This window comes from Leuciscus leuciscus (assembly GCF_965113295.1).
Source record: "Leuciscus leuciscus genome assembly, chromosome: 8".
NCBI classification, from domain to species: Eukaryota; Metazoa; Chordata; class Actinopteri; order Cypriniformes; family Leuciscidae; genus Leuciscus; species Leuciscus leuciscus.
The window spans coordinates 12,612,827-12,633,341 of NC_138732.1; the positions used below are offsets into that span (position 1 = coordinate 12,612,827).

A 20,515-nucleotide genomic window follows, 5' to 3' on the forward strand; every position below is an offset into this window, starting at 1 on the left:
ACACCTAGAGAGGATGGAAATATACTTGTCCTATATAGACTTAAGGCATCTGAAAGTGAGGAAAAATGTTGAAGGATTTGCACAAAGAACATCTATTATAATTTTACTAGGAAACATCTACAGTAGCATCATAACATCTAAAATGGGTCTTAAATACTTGATTATAACTTTCATTAAAAACATTATTAATACAAATAATGCTTTACAGATCGAGTAAATGTTCATAAAAAGTAGCAATGTGATATAACTTCGACTCTTCTAGTCTCATATACATTCACATTTCACACATTATAGAGTCAGAGATCATAATAATGAAAGACTAAAATCAGGAGTATCCTCATATGCAAACATATTAAATACTGCGGATAAAGCTTCTCATTCGTACTGGCTTAAAAGAGTTTATGACCATCTAAAAAGGGAGATGAACACTGAAAGACATCTCAGATAAGCAGAAAGGCTGACAGAGAGGGAGTGTTTAATGGATGCATAAACCAATATGGTCCTGCTGTTGACCTGCTTTTTTACAGTGTGGAGAGTTGTAACAGGATCTGTTTGTTCAGTGGTGTTTTTAGCCTGGGTGCCAAACTGTTCACCAAACACAGGTCAGCAAAGTGTACTACACAGCATGACCTGTCTACAGGGTCATCATCATCATTAATGAAAATTCACAAAATCACTAGCTTATTACTTAAACATTAATTTAGATTCATTACCTCATGCTTTATGTTTTAAGAATCTTTAATACATTACAATAAATAAATACGTTTTTCTGGAATTTAAATCATTCCCCAATCAATGCTCTCAGCACAATCACTGATGGAGATTCAGCTAAACTTAGATTTACATGGCATGCTTTTTCGCTTGTGTATTTACCTTGGTGTTAAAGCCCATTGCATTCTGGGAGGTTTTGTAGAGTTCAGGGTATTTGAGCATGTTCTCTTTTCTGCAGGAGCGCTCGAAGATGCCAAGAGTCAGAGGAGGCAAAGCCGTAAAGATCTAATAAATACACAATCACAGAACATTTAAGAATTTAAAAGAAATATGATGAGGTCCAAAAATCACATTACAAATCTGGAAACTAAACAAATTAATGTTTAATCATGCAAATAAGATAATTTATAATGAAAATAAATTGTACTCAGTTAGAAAAATGTAAAACAGTAATTCAATAGTAGTTTCAGACTACTGTTTCCCCCCCCCCCCCCCCGAGATAATATCCTAGGATATTAGTCTAAAAGTTGTCAATAAATGAATGAATGAATGAAAACCGAAAATAAATAAATAAATGAAAACCTAATGAATGAATGAAAACCAAATGAATGAATGAATAAATAAATTCCCCCCCAAAAAATAAACACCTAAAAATTCATAGCAGTCAAAAAGGACAATTTCCCGGCCTGAGCACCAGACATTTTCCCTTGTCTGTCTTTTTCGTTTGCTTGCTTGGTGCAGCTCAATGAGCATGTAACTTTCTGGCATTTATCATATTTGCGCTCCCCGCTCCATGTGCAAAAATGATTCTGAACGAACATCTGCCACTGTGCCTGCAGCCTGTTAGCAGATCTCCTGGATGCTTTCATTTATCTGCGGTGCTCTAACGTTTCTGCATGCAGCAGCTGTTGAAAGCGAGAGGGGTGGTATTATGGTCCAGAGAGGGCTGCGGGGTCAGCTGTAAGTGTCTCTCATTGGCCCAGCTGGAGCTGCCTGGCTGTGGTTGACATGGTCTGCTGGGCTTCTCCATTCAGGGGTGGTTTCGGCCTGTTGCATCCAACAGACCCCCTCTGACGTGATGGAATTCCTCCTCTCTCAGATAAAGAGAGAATGCACCGGGCCGAGTTGTTAACGGGCCTCACAACGGCAATGATCCATTACATGGGTCTGATGGGAAGCCGTGTTCAAATTTTGTTCTTTGTTCAGGCGTAAAGAAATAATTTCTCGGGACAATCAGCGAGTCGGGTGGCTAAGTCCTTTTTCCTGCTGCGTATCTTCAATTGTTTATGCAAGATGGAAAAATGTACTCCACCCGAAGCGTTTTTTCCCCCCTGAATAACTTCCCATCCTGTTGAAAACATGTTAATTAACAGCATCAATTCCTATCACTAAACCCTGAGGCAGCCCAGTTCATCGGACTCCACCCAAACGGCCATGTGTGTGTATTTAAATGTGGCTGGATTCAACCTGCTCCTTTATCATCCACCGCTGACCTGTTTAACGCAGTTCTTTCGGGCATGAGAGTCTGTTGTTGCAGCACATTCAGGACATAGTTCTGCGCACGGAGGGAATATGGACTTGACAAGCGGTCATAAATAAGAGGGAGATTTTTCAGGATGGCGCTGACACGGGCCGCAGTAAAGGAGCCGTCTGGGGTGCCGCGGCTAATGAGTTTCTTGCCTGAGCGAGACGGGGGAGGCGTTTTAACACATTCCCTCTCACAGTAATGAAGAGGGGAGAGTAAATCACACACACACACAGATGTGTGAACGCAAACATATGCACGGACTCTTACCACGTTGTACAGGCCGATGCACCAGCGCTCAAAGAGAATCTGACCGGAGAAGCCGTTCACAAACGCAAACCAGATCTGAAAGACAAAAATATAACACAATGGTAAATGACCCATATCAATATTTAAAACAGGATTCACAGTTTTACTCCTAGGTCAAACGCATTATAACTGAAAAAAGAAGAAAATTACAAAAATGTTATAAAAAAAAAAAGTATATTTAATAATAATAATAATAATAATAATAATAATATTTAATTTATATTTATAAATATATAAATGCAAATACAATTGAGAAAAAAAAAACATTCAAAAACAAGAAACAAAACCAGTCTTTTAGTACATGTATGAAATGCAAAAAAAAGAAGAAAAAAAAGTAGTAACTATATGCTTCCCAGGTCGTCCTAAAGGAAATGGTAACATATTAAAAGGGCAATGACAGACCATATGATAATCATTACTAAATAAATGTGTGACTAAAAGGTAAATATATACCATCATTAATCATATATTCCCCACTTTGTGTGCGCTTAACTCTGGCTCCTAGCCGATTTTAATTTAGGTTGATCGATGGCTGTTGTTTTCTGTGGGGCCTCTCTGTGCTCGAAATTACCCAAGAGAGAGCGATCTCTCATGAAACCGGCAGTGAACTGACCCCATCAGTCCTTTCTACAGTCTCATACACTGGATCACTGCAAATGGTTTGTTCCAAGATCAGTCTTGCAGGATAAATAAGCCAGTTTTGGGTCACTTTTTCATATATACAATGGGGACCAAAAGTCAGAGACCACCATTGAAAACAATACTGTTGTACATTTTTATAATATCATTTAAAAAAAAAAAGTATTTTTAATACTTTTAAATTAGTAAGCAAGCAAGCAAAGAAACACAAACAACCAAATATAGACCAATTAAAATGAATAAAAAATACTTTAAAAAAGATACATAAAAAATATATTCAATAATTTGTTTTAAAATAACTTTTTTGATAAATATTGAAATAAATGGAATAACAAATATTAAAGTATATTTTGATAAAAAGATGAATAGTCTATTATCAATACGAACAGCTGTGGCTCCTGCTATAGCAAACATACTGCTACGGTTTTCAAAACATCTAAACATAGAGAAGCTCCACTATCTTGTCATGCGAAGTCACAACCCGGACTTAACACATCATTACTCAGAGGACAGCCCTGGGCGTTAGCGCCGGTGGTAAGAGAGAGAGAGAGAGAGAGACTTCAACAGATCCCATGACTTCAGCCAGAGGGGATCAGAACGGCTCGAAACAGCTTTCCCAGCTGAACCCCCAGTGTCTCATAGCAGAAACAACTGATCACAGATCATCATCAGACTTTCTATCACACAACACAAATTTAAAACTGTACAAAAAACAGTGCAAAAGAACTAGATAGATTTAACAATTTAAAAAAAAGGAAAGATGCGAGTTATTGGGTTTAAGGGTGGACCAGGGAGAAGACCACAAATGAAAAGGAGAAGAGAGAAAAATGTATATCTAAACCATATGCCATGGAGATGGAGTTCATCACTTAATACCTCTATCAGTTTAACTAGTCTGGCACATAACTCTGTCATAGTCATCTAGAAACTGGAGAATGTGATAATATCACACAGCAGCTGTTATAAAGACAGCAATTTAGAGTGGATAAAAGCAGTCATAATCAAAAATCCAGTGTCAGAATGGAAAAATGAAGACAAATCAGATATGGCAGAACAAAGGGTCATTGGATATAACATTTTAATAAGACAGTTCTCCAAAAATGTAAATTATTTCATTTAATCACCATTTTACAATACTGTTCAAGTTTGGGGTCAGTAATTTTTTTTTATGTTTCATAATACAAGTCTCTTATGCTTCCCAAAGCGGTATTTAATTGATCAAAAATAGAGTACAAGTATTGTGAAATATTATTACAATTCAAAATTAGTACATCATTTTAATATATTTAAAAGGTAATTAATTTCTGTGATGGCAAAGCTGAATTTTCAGCATCATTACTCCAGTCTTCAGTGTCGCATGATCCTTCAGAAATCATTCTAATATACTGATTTGATGCTAAAAAAAAAACTGCTTTATATTTTTGTGGAAACCAAACATGATTATTTTTTAGGATTCTTTCACGAATACAAAGTAGTGATGAGTGATGATACAGTACTCGAGTCAAAGCCCAGATCTTGAGCAGCACCGTTCAACTTTTGCTTTCTGCTGTACTTTGGATCACATTTATTGTGAAAATCTGTGTGGATGTGTGTGTGTGAGGCTCGACTGTTGAGCAGACCCCAGGATTACCGCGCAGTGCCACGGCCAGGCGGACATTTCCTCGCTTCATTTAACTCCATTATGAAAGCGTGAATTGCTACAAATTTCAGGGGGTTTTGACAGGACCCCCTCCGACTGCAGCCCCCGCCGGTCCTCACACACACAGCACATACACCAGCCCCTCATTTCATAGAGCGAGCCAAAGCATGAAAATGTTCCCAAAACAAATGTCTGTCACCCCTCCCCTCAGGCCGCGTCGCAGAGAAAGAGAGAGAGGAAGAGGGGAGGATTGGCCGCACTCCCCCGATGCGACGACCCCCCCCACCCAAGCCCACGCCCACCCGTTCCAACTCCCATTTTCCTTTCCATCAGGTGCATTCTACCGTGATATTGTTTTTAAAAGAGATTTGCTGCTTCGGAAAACCTTTCGCACGCAGCAACATGAATAAATTACCAATGTCACATCACACATTATGTTGTTTTCGTCCTCACAAGCAAATTCTGGACTTGAGAAATCCCTCACATACACAATTTGATCAAAGGCCACACGAAACACCACATAGTTGTGGCCAACAGCATGCTGGTAGTCAAACAGGTGGGTCAGAGAGCTGAATTAATGAGAGTCTGCTTCATTGAGGGGCTACGGGCTGCAGGATATTGTTGTGCTAAGTCAAAATAAAGCCTCTATTCATGAGCAGCAGTACATGCATATGAGAGAGCGTTTTGGCCTGGTCCTCTGGGTCCTGTGAGTGCCCCTCTCTCCAGCTTCCTTCAATGAGACAGATTCATTGATTTGCTCATTACGGAGCGAGGACATAGTGTGGAGGGCTCTCTCTTTCTTCTCCTCCTCTGGCTCATTCAGAGTGGTTTGGCGTGGAGGTGTGACTGCCCTCTACCCTCCGCTGCACAATCTGAAAAAAGCGAGATGTGTGTGTGTGTGTGAGAGAGAGAGCGAGATCGTGTGTCCCCATGAGACTTGTCCAGAGTCTTGTCTTGCCGTATTTTTCAGGGAATTTTTAAATCAGTGATTCCACCCCTGTCCTCTGTACAAGGTTGGGCGGGAAGGACCCGAAGGAAAAGAGAATAAGAGAAAGACAGCACCTCCAACAACTCCTTTACCATGTCTCTACTTGAAAATCCAGCTAAAACTAGCTTAGATGTGCTCTCGAGCATGGTAGCTGGTCCAGCTGGAGCGAATCTGGCAGACCTTAGACCAGCAATAAACAAGCTACTGCATTGTAAAAATCCCAGCTTGACCACTTTAAACTGGTATTAGCTCATTTTTTTCAGTGGGATGCTTATTCAAGATAGCCTGGTATCTCACACAGGTCCCCCACTAGCTGGTATCCCATCAGGCTAGAAACCATAATCTCCCAATTATTCAAAACAAAGCTTCATAAAATATAAAAAGGCAGCTACATATTTTCAAGCAGAAAAACACAATTTATACGGTGCAAGAAAAATATGAAAAGGGATATTATAAAAGACAACAAAATCAAATCAATATTTCCAAGAAATTTGGTTGCACTTTAAATAAGGTGACATAGTTACATTATACTTACTCAAATACTCAAAAACTACTTAGTATAGTATATAGTGCTTAGTATAATTACGTTTATGGTTAGTTACTTGTAATTATGCATAATTTACAGTTATTACTATAGTAAGTAGCCTACATGTAGTAACGTGTAACTTCGTCATCTTCAAATAAAAGGTTGCACTTTCAGTGTACTCTCCCACAAAAATACTGAGTAGTGTAAGGTAACTACATGGGTTAAATTAGGGTTTAGGTGTAGGTTCAGGGTTAGTATCTCGTTATTACCCAGTTGGTGTCATTACCGCAATAAGTACATAGTATGTTCATACGAAATTGCTGTAATTACAATAAAATAAATCAATAAATTCATGATTTCTGTCTTTTAAAAGTCTGTTAAAAGCAGAATGAAATAGCAATGTCAAATTCACTGAATGTGAAAAGCACCAGAGAAACAAGAGCACACTAATCTTTTAGTTTGATCTTCCGTTTTTGCAGTAGCTCTGTATATTTCTATGGCATCGCTGTTGAGTAATTAGCTGGTGAAGTAGATTTACTTGTAGAGCTAACTAAAGTTATCATGGGCATTGTAATGTTTGAAGCAGATGTCATAACAAATGTCAGTAGATGGGGAAGATTTTTAAGCTGTTCATTCATAAATCCGCAAGATCTCACCTTCACGCTGTGGAAATACAAACCGGAAGACAGAACACAATGAGCCCAGCGCTGAAAAGGGGCGGGGCTACATAAGGTCTATACATTTTGTGCAATTTTTCATGTGCCACTACCAATCAAAAGCTCTCCATCCATGTATAATGTTACAAAACATTATTTCAAATAAAAGCTGTTCTTTTGAACTTTCTATTCAAAGAATCCTGAAAAAAGAATCACGTTTTCCACAAAAATATTAAGCAGAACACCCGTTTTCAACACTAATAAGAACACCAAATCAGCATATTAGAATTATTTCAAAAGGATAATGTAAAACTGAAACGTGGAGTAATAGCTGCTGAAAGTACTAGCCGCAAACTTTTGAACAGTAGTATAAAACCACAAAAACCTCCAGAAAACCTAAGAAAATGCAGGTAAGACAATAAAGAAGGCCAATTGAATTGCTGAGTGACAGAAGAATCGAAAGAACCAGTTGGGTGTTTTATATTGATGGCACCAGTGAGACTGCCTCCTCTCAGGCCTGCAGTCTTTCTCTAAGCCTGCTGCTCTGTCTGAATGAGGCTCTTGTAATTACCTCAGAAATGCTACTTGTCCGTCAGCCCTGCTGGTGCCTGCTGAAGAGCTGTCAATCAAGCTCTCAAGAGCCCAGCAGGATAATGACAGCAAGCACAGCAATTTGGTTGTAAGAGAGGCTTTTTGCATGTCTCAAAGCAGCTAATCCAACCAAGTTTCTGAAATATTTTTTCCCCCCTGTTAATTTTTGCTCATGTTAAAAGAATGCAAGACCACAAACCAGGGACTAAACAAACCAGCATGACAAATGTTTAAGTTAACCCAAACTTACAGTTTTTTGTCTGACAATGAAAGGAAGATCATGTGCCATGGTGTGCCACATGCTTCACATCTGGAACTTCCAACAAAACTTGGAATCTGGAACAATACAAACCATTCTAGACCTAGTGAGTTGCGTGCAGTCTACTGCCTACATAGACTATAAACTGATTTGAACTGTCTGAACACTGTTCATAAGCAGCAACTCTGCGCACCACCTACATGTAGATACATTACTGTTAAAAAGTTTGTGGTCTGTAAGATTTTTTATGTTTAAAAAAAAGCTCATCAAGAGTGATTTTTAAAAATAAATGTTGTACTATTTTGAGATAAATGCAGTCTTCAGTGTCACATGATTCTTTAGAAATCATTCTGAATAGGCTGATTTGGTGCTAAAAGGGGTCCTATTATGCTTTTCCACTTTTTAAATTTTAATTATTCTGTAATGTTGCTTTTTTAGCATAAAAAAAGATCTGCAAGGTTACGAAGCTCAAAGTCCAAAGGGAGATATTTTATTTAACAGAATCCCATTTTTCAAGAACTATACAACGAACGGCTCGTTTCGACTACAACGCGATTTTTGAACGAATCTTATGAAGTCACAATGGTACTCATTTAAATAATCTCCGCCCAAGGAATACGCAAAAAAGGGGACGAGGCCTGGTTGAGCTGCATTACAGAAGACAGTGCTGTTGCCATGTTATAGTGTTATGTCAGCATTGTTTTCCCCCTAATGTTTCCAAAACTCATTTGTTTGACCTTCCTAAGGCTGATGAACTTAGAGTGGTTATTTATTTTAAACATTGTTCCTGAACATTTTATCTCTGTACTTCACATTTTATGGAGAACAGCTTGTTTTCTGTTGCTCATGTAAGCTCTCGCTTTTGTAAGACGGTTCACCGCTCCTTAGGAAAATTAACCATGGTTTTGTGATCGATTACTGCTTAGTTTTCCAACAAATATCACAATTAAATGGTGGATAACATTGTATCTATAATGTATAAGAAAATTACAAAAAACACACCACTCTGAAATGTCCTGTGAAATCCGTGCTTGCAAAGTCCGTGCATGAAATCCGTTCTGCACGTCAATGTCAGAATCGGGCTCGAATTGGTTTGAAACAACCTTGATATTTACACTAGAAAAGAACTCACAGTTATGGAGTGGCGGGACATTTCCCAAACAAGCGCTAAGCGGCGACAATCATAACACACTTGGCCAGCTAACCAATCACAGCACATTTCGTATTTCAGAAGGAGGGGCTTCATCGAGATCGGCGTGTGGAAAATGTGTGGAAAATAATGTGTTTTTTGAACAATCAAGCATGAAAACATATTCTAGTACACCCCAAAAACAAAATCAAGACTTCATAAAAGGGCATAATAAGACCCCTTTAAAAAATTTCTGGTTACATTTTGAAATCGATTTTGTGCCAGAAATGCAGCTATGATGCCTTGAAATGACGTCTTGGTTTGTTTTGAATTCAGCAGGTGGACAACCCTTGATAAAGGTACTATAGCATATACAGTAGGACTTCAACACTGGATGGTTAAAATAAATCTAAGATGCGCACATATAACCACACGTTGAGAAGGCTAAAATAGTCACTAACATCCTTATTTCACTTTCTTAAGGTTAAAATCTGGAAAATTTAGATGAACAAAAGTCTTCACGGACTAAAATGTAAACCTATTAGGCAGACAAATGTATCCCTTTAACCGAGCCTTGGGAAGCAAGTGTCTTGAATGTCAGGACCTTACAAAACCGAGGTGTTTTTGGTGTGAGGCAAGGAAACAGTAAAGCTTTGGCCTATTATATTCGAAAAGACCCTTATGGAGAGGGGGAGTGCATTTTCTGCTCATAACAAAAGATGGGTTGAGGAGGAGATACATTCACCTCCAGGAGCTGGGGTGCGCTGGGTGCTTTTCATTTCTCTTGGAGATTCAAAAGCAGAGCTTAAAGAGAAAAGGACAAAAAGGAAAAGTGGCTAGAAGTATTTGGAGGGTGTGTTCGGGTAAGGCCATTTACTGGACGTAGTTGTTCCTGTGCCACTTCTTATGCAAATGAAGAAAAAAAAGAGAAGGAAAGAGATGCTTGTTTCTTGATTGATGAGCAAGTGTGAAATGCGATCACAGTCAGAAATGTTTGTGTTCAAGGGGAACTTTCATTGTGGAACAAAATACACCAACCCCACGGCAAAACCCAAAAGAAAAGTACATGAAAGCCACCCTGCACGAATTGTACCAAAAATGTTTAAAATATCATATTCATTGAGCGATAATTGCTTACAGCTACAGGGCTCTGAGATTCCCACGGATTTAATCCACTGAATTGTAAAATAAAGGAAAAAAGCATCATGACTTCACTACGTTTATGAACAAAGACCACAGCAGCTTCCCACATCTAAACAGCACAGAAGAGGAAAAGCCTGTATCATTCAGTGAGGGCAGAAGAAATCAATGGTCATCTGAAGTCCTGATTCATCTCCTCATTCTTGTTCTCACAACCTACAGCAGCACTGGATGCCAACAGAGAGAAATCTAAGGGGCTTTTTCAGAGATTTACCACAGCACATAAAACAAAATCAAGATGAAGGGAAAAGGGTCCATGGGTCAAGTGGCACGCAAGAGCAAAAGGGCCGAGGGGGAAAAAGATGGATTTTTGAAGTGCTCATGTTTCTGCTGGGATTGTAGCTCATGAATACTGGTGTTGGTCTGTTTCAAATCTTAGTGAGTTGCCTACAGAGGGAAGATTTTATGCAAGAATGATAAAATGCATGGATAAAGCATCAACTGCACAGCTAATGTGAATGCTTTACTCTTTACTTTGTAGCATTAGAGATTAAAAGGTGTCTTGTATTTGTCCAGAAGTGAAGAGAGAAAAATGAAATTGCTCAGCAAGTTTATTCAAGCCCAAATCATATTGTAATTATGATTTTCAAATTCATAAGCCAACACCACCTAGGAAAATGCAACATATGGTGTTTACATCTGGTCACATACTTTATATTTTGCCTGCTAGCATGACCAAAGGTCCATTTAATGCATTTCAGAGACCTTTGACATTAAATAAAGAGACTTAAATGGTCTAATGCTGCTTCCAGACCGTTAGTCTACTATTAACTCTTCTTTCAGCTCGAGGAAACCTAAAGCTTGTCCTCAAGGTGTAATGTCTCCTAAACCAAGTGTGTTATAGATCAAAACAGCCAAACGCCCCTCATGATAAAGCTGGTGCTGATAGCAGCCCTTTAACTTGTCAGGTCAGGTCTCTGAACCGGCTATCAGCACCAGGCCTGGAAACTGTCAAATACCATCAGAGATGGATGGCCTGTGGGGTTCACATCGACAGACCCCGCATTCCTACAGCAGGACGGAGACTCTCCACTACCGACATGCATGCAATGCCAGTTAATTTCATCAAAGAGCGGTCATTCAATCTCCTTGAAATAGGCATTAATGGTTAATGCAATAACCAAGGCATGGTGTTTAGTCATCCATTTTGTATGTTGCTTGAGTTTGAAACAACATGAGAGTGAAGTAGACAGTTTTAATTTTTAGGTGAAAATCATCTTAATTTCATATTGCGTGCACAGACTTTCTTACCTCAATAATGTACAGCACAATGTTCTTGTAAAAGCAATACAGGATGCACTTGGCAACGCGGTTGTAATTCCAAGCACCGTGAACCAGCAGAAGATTCTTCAAGTACTTGAACTGTGAGAGAGAAGGGAGGACAGAGATAAGTTCATTAAGGCCTATCGTTTACACAAGATCTACAGTTCCACAGCCAACACAGAAAGCGCTTTTGGATTCGAAAATAGAGAGGCAATCTTATCCATGCTGGGCAACAGGAAGCCTGGAGTTCAGGGACAAGACTAACACTCTCTCACCCATATTCCAGGAACAATCTGTCTTGTAAGACTTTGTTAGTTGTTGAAAAGCAGAGGAAGAGAGAAAAGCTTTTGCAGCTTTACAAAGAAAATAAAGTGATTTTTGGGTTACTACACAAAGTATTTTTTTTAAATCTGCCTTATATTATAAAAAGTTTATCAGGTTGACCAGCTGGTCAATGAAAATGATTATAAATCTCCTCGTCATGAAATCTAAGAAACAAAATTACATTCAAATGGTACGTAATCTAATCAGAACGGAACCCAACACCCAAACTGTAGATATAAACTGCTTAAATCATCTGGATTCTGTCAGATTTACTGAATATAAAGTGCTGTTTGTGTTGCTGTCACTGTGTTTAACTTTCACCAAGCCAGAAAGATGTCTTTTTTCAAACAGTCAATGAGTAGTTCACTCCGGTTTATAATGTTGCTTCATAAATGCTTATATTACAAAAGATTGTGTTGATAAATATATTTACAGAGCATTTCTGCAGAGTTTGGCACGCTATGCCAAAAACAGGCTCAGCACCAAAACACCACTTTTGCTTCACAGCACAATTCTGCTTAGGTGGAGAGAGTGAATACTGCGTGATTTTACATGCAAAACAATATGCTGAAAATTCATAAAATCATCAAAATCACTAAATAAGCCCCCCTAATGCTGATAAAGATGTTTACATGTAGAGCAAAATCAGGATACTGGGGATAAATCTATACAAATTGTTTTCAGTTTATGAAATTGAACCAATAAAAGAACACAACCGACATGCTATCAGTTGCAAAGTGTAACGGATGTTAAACACACTCACTATAACCTATTGCGGACATAAATGCGAAATGCAAATAGCTGAACTCGTACAGGTGCTCAAGATTAGGGGCTTACTGGACCCTCCATGACAGTGTAAACAAGTAATGTGTTGTATGTAAACATGATCAAAGGCGCTATCGTTGTCTAGGGATGCCATGTTTTATTTCCACAAGAGCACACTGAATGTGACAATGCTATAAACATCATTCCTGTAAAACAAACAGCTGGGTCACTCATACGAAGGCAGGAACAGCAGGGTGGAATGTAAGGGGTATGGAGGGCCTTTGAGGGGCACAGGGGTTGTTTGACCTCTGGATGTGAGGAGAGCGAGTTGATGACAGACAGACTACAGTGGAGTCTTAAAATCTGCTGATCTTTAGAGGGCCTGATGTGGGGTTGAAGCACAGGATAAAGAACTGCAGTGTTCCTGCATACTGATTTATCCATCACATAAACAATATAATCACATCTTCAAAGCACACCCCAAACAAAAATAAAGACCCGGGGTTCAACACAAATGACTGTAATACAGCAGTGATGGTGCAGCACCAGTAGTCTGTGAAAGAGATTACATACATACATCCTGGAAATTACATCACAACAATTCTTACACACACACACACACACACACACACACACACACACACACACACACACACACACACACACACTATATATGAATAGTAGATAGTAAATAGTAGACATAGTTGAGTTTACGATCTTCATCTAGTTTAACAATTGATGAGAAGCAACACTGTGAAAAGCCTTACAGTGCAAAACAACACTGGATTAAGATGGTGCATGCATACTAGCTGACAGTAGTGAACATAAAAGTTTGACGTCTGATCCAGCACATCACATACGAGCCATTTTGCTGGAAGGCAGTTCAGGTGACTTTCTGTGAACCTACCCGCATTCCCCACCACCTCCACCCGCCACTACCTACAATATGACGAGGGCACTTAAGAAAAGACAAGATGCTTTCTTGAGTAATCCGATGCATGAGGCCAGTGAACGGACGGCTCGGGGCAGTATAGAAAAACAAGTGTGAGGAGGGATGTTTCCACGAACTGCACAAAACAATGTGACACAAGGGAAAAAGATAGAGCGCGATGTTGACAGCGATCCGCGACACTTGAGCTCTTCTTTTGCTTAACGAACAATGAAGATTATGCTGTATCGAAATCTGTGAATTACAAAACATCTTTTAATTAAGTTTACATAAGGAGGACAGGTCTCGTTTCGCCGTCGGTAGGGGTTTGAGTAAGAGAACACCCCAGCTATGTAAACTGATCTGACCGACCTGTTTTGGTATCTCATACTGCATTTACCTATGAGCCACAGGTTTTAACCTTTCAACCTAGATTCATAATCTAGAACCAGATTCATTTTCTGGGAGTCGCATAGTAGTGACATGAGACAAAAGTGTTAGTTTACATGGGGAACAGATACTTGCTTCAGTTTTAGAAGAATTTATATATATATTATACACGTTTTATTTTATTTTCAAAATAATTTATAATTTCTCAGTAATTTAAATTTCATTGTCGTTTTTCTTATTCTTTCTTCCTGCAGGTATGTGTAATTTGATGGTTTCTCACCTGTGCAATAGAGTAGTCTGATGAGTTGGCAGCCTGTAGTCCTTCATTTCCAGAGATGCCAACACCCACATGGGCGGTCTGGATCATGCCCACATCATTGGCTCCATCGCCAATGGCCAGAGTGATCACTTTCACTTGTTTCTTCACCATCTCAACCACCTCAGACTTCTGCAGAGGCGAAACCCTGCAAACATTTTTTTTTTTTTATTAAATAAAAAACAATTGCATAATCTTTGCTTTGATGTTAAAACATTTGTTTTAACATTTCTCTATGGCTGAAATTGACATTTTAGATCTTTTCACAAGGGAAAAAATTGGGTATTTACAGCATAATTGCGTATTTGCAATGGTCCCTTTAAAGAGCGATCTGAAGCTATTTTTCTTGTTGCCAATTATTAGTGCTGACAACCATATGATTTCTTAGCCGTGTGTTGCGACCTCAACAGCTGTCGTCACATCTCAACGTCATACGATGAATGTGTCTTGAAATAGAGATGATAAAAGAGGACTGCAAACTCTCACTAAAATTCATTGCTCAAATTGTAAATTTGCACCTAAAATGATTGCTTCTGGTTACCATTTAAAAACTTTCCCATCGTTGTCTTTTGAAAGAAAAATGCAACCCTTTTTTAGTCTTTAAAAAGGGGAGAAAGAAAGAAAGAAAATTGTTTTCTATTTGAATACATATTTGAAAATGTAAATTTATTCCAGTGATAGCAAAGCCAAATCTTTCAGCATCATTATTCCAGTCTTCAGTGTCACATGATCATTCAGAAATCATTCTAATATGCTGATTTGCTGCTCAAGAAACATTTCTTACCATAATCTGCATTAAAAACAGTTGTGTTGCTTACAATTTTTGTGGAAACCATGATACATTTTCAGAATGTTTAGGATTCTTTAAAAAGAAAGCCTTTATTAGAAATATAAACTTTTTGTAAAAGTAAAGTTTTTACTTACACTTTCAATAAATTGAATGGACTTTGCTGAATAAAAGTATTTCTTTCTTTAAAATAATTGGAGTGTGTGTCCTATTCATTAATTTGTGATAGATTTGTAAAATATCACTCTGATTCACTAATTAGCAATTTGATCTTTTTTTTTTTTTTAGGGGGGACTGAATTAAAGGAACAAGTGACTCACAAACTGAACATTTCTATAGACTGCAAGCAAGTTTTACACAAGTTCTGCACATATTTCCAGCTGTTTAAATATTTTAGAGAAACCAGAAAACTTGAAAAATGTCTATTTACTATAGAAAGTTCCAGGACTTTTCCAGGACTTATTCATTTTCCAAGCCTGGAAAAAACAAGTTGGATATTTCCAGGTTTTCCTGAGTGTGAAAAAACTGATTATAATATTTAGAAACAGATGAATCCACACCTTAAAGATGCCCAAACCGGGCTAATCTGCGATTAAGAAGATGGCCGACCTGAGCCCAGAATCTCTGACTTTTAAAAAACATATACAAATGTTAGCAGCGCATTACAGTACTGCATCATCCATGTCAGCAAATTAAATTAAGGTCTCGCTTTTGGCTAGAAAAGCTCCTCAGGGGTTTTACCCTGGCTTAACATTCACAGGTCATCCTATAAGCAATGAACGTAGAGTGATGTAAGACTCTCCAGTGAACCGGAGATTGCTGACGATATAGCAGGAGACCTCTAGAGTCAGTTTAACGTTTATTCATCAACAGGCACAAATCTGTTCTCCTCTGGACACCGTGTGGCTGTCCGTGTGTGTGTGTGTGTGTGTGTGTAGTGAGCAAAAGCAGAGCGGATAGATTACATCACGCATTGCATAATGGCTGTGACACCTGTGGTGTGCGTTGTTTCTGGAAATTGACACTGATTTTTGGCAGATCCTTGTCACGCTCAATTGGTTCCTCATATGTTTCTTTCTCTGTGTAGCGTTTTTTTGGAATGGTTCATTCTAGTCTGCTAACACACAGTTTACCTTTGTAGTCAGAATGTCTGTCAGATATTCACAATCTACTATTATAAAAAAATAACACTCATTAGTAAATTGCTGCTTTGAGAGCTAGTATAATTATGTTTATTGGGAAGGTTGTGACCTAAAGGGAAGGTAATTTGTTCCTTAAACAGTGCAGCGGCAATTCCCTGTAATTGTCTGCCAGTCACTTGATGTTTTTGTAAGTGTAAAAAAATGGCCAGTGATGCCGTCAGTTCCCCGGAGGGCAAAAAGGGTTATTAACCTACAAAGATTTTTACACCCACCTGTGAAATAGTAAAAATCTAAGGAGAGAATGACAGTATAACTTCCTGTGTATTTTGGTTCAACAATGGAAACATTTAAAACGCATCTGATTACAGAGAAATGTTTTAATAATTGGACATTTTCATTATAAAACTACATACATGTATATGAAAAAAAACCTAAGCATAATTTCAAAAATGTTCCCTCTACTTGGACTCTGGAAAAATACCTCTTGCTTTCATTTGTAGCAATAGTTAAACTGAAAAATGTTTTAAAACTGTCTGATGTCAAAGACAATCAAATACAATGATGCCCTTGTGATGGACCTCCTTCATAAAATATAAAGTGAGCTTGACATTTTCATGCTGCGTGAGCCATTCAAGATTGTGTGTGAAAAACATTAAGCATTATATTTTAAAAAGACTTTCGCGTCCAAAATTAAATTATTAACTTTTATTTGGCACTGTACTTAAGCCAAAAGAAACTGAAATATTATCTGGATAATATTTACTTCCAAGTACCCACTTTTTTAAGCCCAATATTAAAATATAAAAGAAATATCTCAATTCAAATGTAGTTGTATTATTTGTATAGAACTTAATCTTTTTTCTCTCACATTTTTCATGGACCCCCAATTTGGACCCCATTTTGAAAACCCCTGGCTCAATGGATCTTTAATATTTGTTGTAATACTCTGTAAGCGTTCGTTACTGTTAGTAAGTTATTGCTTCTGATTTTCAACTACTTCTCCAGGTACAGTTACATACCTGCAGCATATCACGGCCTTGCAGGAAAGAGCCAAATCCAGGAAATACTGGCGTGCCCCAAAAGTGAGGGCGTACTTCAGCGTCTTCCCATCTATGATGAGTGCGAAGTCGTTTTCCTTGTGCAGAGCATCTCCCAGAATGCCGCAGTGATGGCTAAGGGTCTCCCTGGTACCCTGCACACAAACATGAACAGAATAACGTATAATATTGATAAACATTTCATGCGAAATGACATTATTACAATTGTATAACTGTCTAAATCAGACGGAATGTAAATATTTCTCTGAAACCCGTGCAACTCAAAAGAATGAATTCATTATGATAGGGATTTGTAATGCAATAAATCATAAAACTGTTCAGAGATGTCTGATGAGAAACCACACATGAACACTAGGATAATTTCCCCCCTTTTCTTTTTCAACGCCAAGGTAATCAATCCCAATAATAACATGGTATTTTGCAAGCAGAGTACCAGACACTTTTGCACATGGGGTTTACGTCTGTTTATTGTCAATGCACAGGGCATCAAAGTGAGAACGCACATACGGCACGCTTCATTACGGAGAGAGTAAAGCCAAAGCTGGGTGTGATGGTTCGTTTGTTAGAACAAGGCCTTTCAATGGCCATGACCAGGAAACACAACAGCATGGGAATTTACCCTGAGCACTAGCAAAGCTGCAGACCTTCCTCTTCTCGCGCTCTCGTTTTGTTAAAGCAATCGAAGAGAGCATACGTCTGGGTTTAAGGGTTATTTTAAAGGAATGTTCTTGTCCCAGCTGCATGGGCTCAAATCGGGAGCCAGGAATATTTCTGTGTGTTGATTAAACCTGGAAGATCTTAATGAACACTGACTGGGCCAAAGAAAAATTGGGATCTTTGACTTGACCTGACTGTTGTTTTAGACGAAGTTTTAATGGCGAAAATTGTACTTTCAGCAGAAAATATACCTCGTAGTAAGAAGCTGTTATTGTAAGGATTCGGGACGTGTGGGAGGACGCTTCTTTGTTTGGATTAGGAATGCTGCTGTACTTCATATAAATTTCCCATAAAATCACACATCTGCTGCCTCTCATGTGCTGGAACGATAGGACACTCATAAAATGATCCAAATTCCGGGAGTAGAGGGAACACCTCACACCGTATCTGGACACAACTACTAAAAAAAAGAGGTTTCCCCTATATTACGACAAAGCGACTTTTGCACGCTTCTTATTTGCGCTTGAAATACATCAGAAATAGAACGGGGCATCAGTTTACTGTCGGGAATTTGTTATGTTGCATCTAGTGTAGACAGAATCACTTATTATAATGGGTTCTCCTGTTGCGTTGCGCCACTCGCTCCTGGTGTAGACACGGTCGATGAGTGAATGTGAAACATTACAACAGAAATTTCGTCTTTCCTCAGGGAGGCTGGTCCTCACGGCTTTAAATCCCTGAGCATTGTGGGTAAACAAACTTGTACATGTCTCTAACTGCAGCTCCTGTTCAACAGCGGTCTAACATGTTTCTGGCTTCACATTCCAACTCAGTGAAGACCACGATACAAAAAAACCCTTCTGTATCCGAGAGATAAAATAACTAATAAAAGCAGGTTTATGCAGAGCAAACAGGAGCGAAGGCTGAACAATTCAAATATTTCAAATGTCTCACAAATAGCCCAGGATGTCAGAGTGTTTCTCTTTTAGTCTCATAGTGGAGAAAAAGTCTGAAGAGAATCGAAACAAGTGAGTTCAAGTTAAACTGTTGACATTTTTTAAACCTAGCAACAGTATCTAAATAACATCACATTTGGCTTAATGACACAGACATTTGAAGTTAACTATCGTCCTTTAAGTACGCAGAAGAAATCCACAGAAAATATGACCAATACCAAAAAGCTGCTGATGTGTTAGAAAAGTGCAATTTTTTACAGTATATCAATTTATACTAATGTGATGTAATATGTGTCTGCAATGTTTGTAAAACAATACAAACTGCAATAGTAATGAAAGATGAGTGTAATATACTCTCTATATACACACAAATAAATATATATACATTTTTAAAATATATACATTTTCTATATATCCTAGTCATTTGTTAACAACATGAATTCATTACTTCAATGAGCTAATTGTTTCCGCCTTAAATTAATACATTGTTTAAATTAATAAATTATTAGCTAACTGTGTGATTTGTATATGTACATTTCTGAAATACATTACTTGGACACAGTCACCTCTGATAACTGCTCAATCAAGCTGTAATGTAGGTATTCATTTTCTGTGAAGCTGATTTGAAATTATATGTATTGTGAAAAGCGCTATACAAATAAATGTGAACTGAAATTGAATTGAATATATATTCATACATGCACACACACATATACATACATACATACATACATACACATATACATATCTAAATGCAGAAATTAATGTTATTTTTGATAGCAGTGTTATTTTAAAAAGTTATTTTTTATTATTATTAAAACACTAAAAACTGCAATGGTGAAAGATGGAGATATACTGCTGCTTTTAAATAAATACTAAAACAACTGTTTTTGACAAAGATCTAAAACTTAAATTAGGTAGAAACTAAATACCAAAGTTAGATACCCACTATTGGATGATACATGATAAATGACAAAATAAAGCAAAACAAGACAAAACAACCCCCCCCCCCCCCCCAAAAAAAAAGAAAAAAAGAAAAACAAAAGAAAAAAAACAAGACAAGCACTGTGAGAGAATGTGTCCTGCCCTTTCCAGGGTCCGGTTGGTTTTTTAGCACATGCAGGGAGATCCCATTATAGTTGTCTAACAGTACTATGTTCAATGCTGATGATCACCTGAATGTGTGTGTGCATGTGTGTTGAGGAGGGCAGATGCCTAAGGGTAGTGAGATTACACCTCGGGGACCAATCAACATTCCCTTGGCATAACAAGACTCTGAAACCCAAGCTCAAAGGAAATATTTAGAGAGAGAAGCCAAGGGTTTAGAGAGAGAGAAGCCTCAGGTTTCAGAGAACGAGAGAGAAGTGCAGCTGTAAGAGCTTCTCTAATATGTGGCCTTCATTCCATAGGTGTCCTCGTGTGTGTATATACTATATGTAAGTCTGCAAAAGTATAAGATCAGATGATAAGATGGCTTATGAAGACTAATGAGAGGACAATGTCTCCATTTCCTCACAAGTCGCCATTTCCCAGTCTCCACTTAGGAAGCCCAGCTTAAACAGGTCTCTGTGTTATGGTTGTGCGAGCATACCAAATCGTGATGACTCAAGAGTGTTTGCTTTGCAAGTGGGCAGAAGGCATCAGAGGGATATACAGTGCATGAGCGCTTCTACACACTGTCAAGATCCAGCAGATAACAGCTGATTTAGATGCTTTGAAAAGCCTTTTACAGAGATGCCTGAATCTAAATTCAGAAA

At 38.2% G+C, this 20,515-nt stretch overlaps 1 protein-coding gene across 5 annotated transcripts in view; it reads right to left on the bottom strand.

The window, feature by feature from the left end:
• Positions 1-20,515, bottom strand: part of atp8a1 (ATPase phospholipid transporting 8A1) — a 126,399-nt gene that overhangs the window by 22,382 nt on the left and 83,502 nt on the right. For all 5 annotated transcript variants that reach the window (XM_082178188.1, XM_082178187.1, XM_082178186.1 and 2 more), the window contains 5 exons: positions 17,107-17,279; positions 14,123-14,306; positions 11,424-11,534; positions 2,507-2,581; positions 874-996 (listed from right to left, as the gene is read on the bottom strand). In XM_082178188.1, coding sequence (XP_082034314.1) covers positions 874-996; positions 2,507-2,581; positions 11,424-11,534; positions 14,123-14,306; positions 17,107-17,279 — 666 coding nt within the window. The remainder of the gene's footprint in view (positions 1-873; positions 997-2,506; positions 2,582-11,423; positions 11,535-14,122; positions 14,307-17,106; positions 17,280-20,515) is intronic.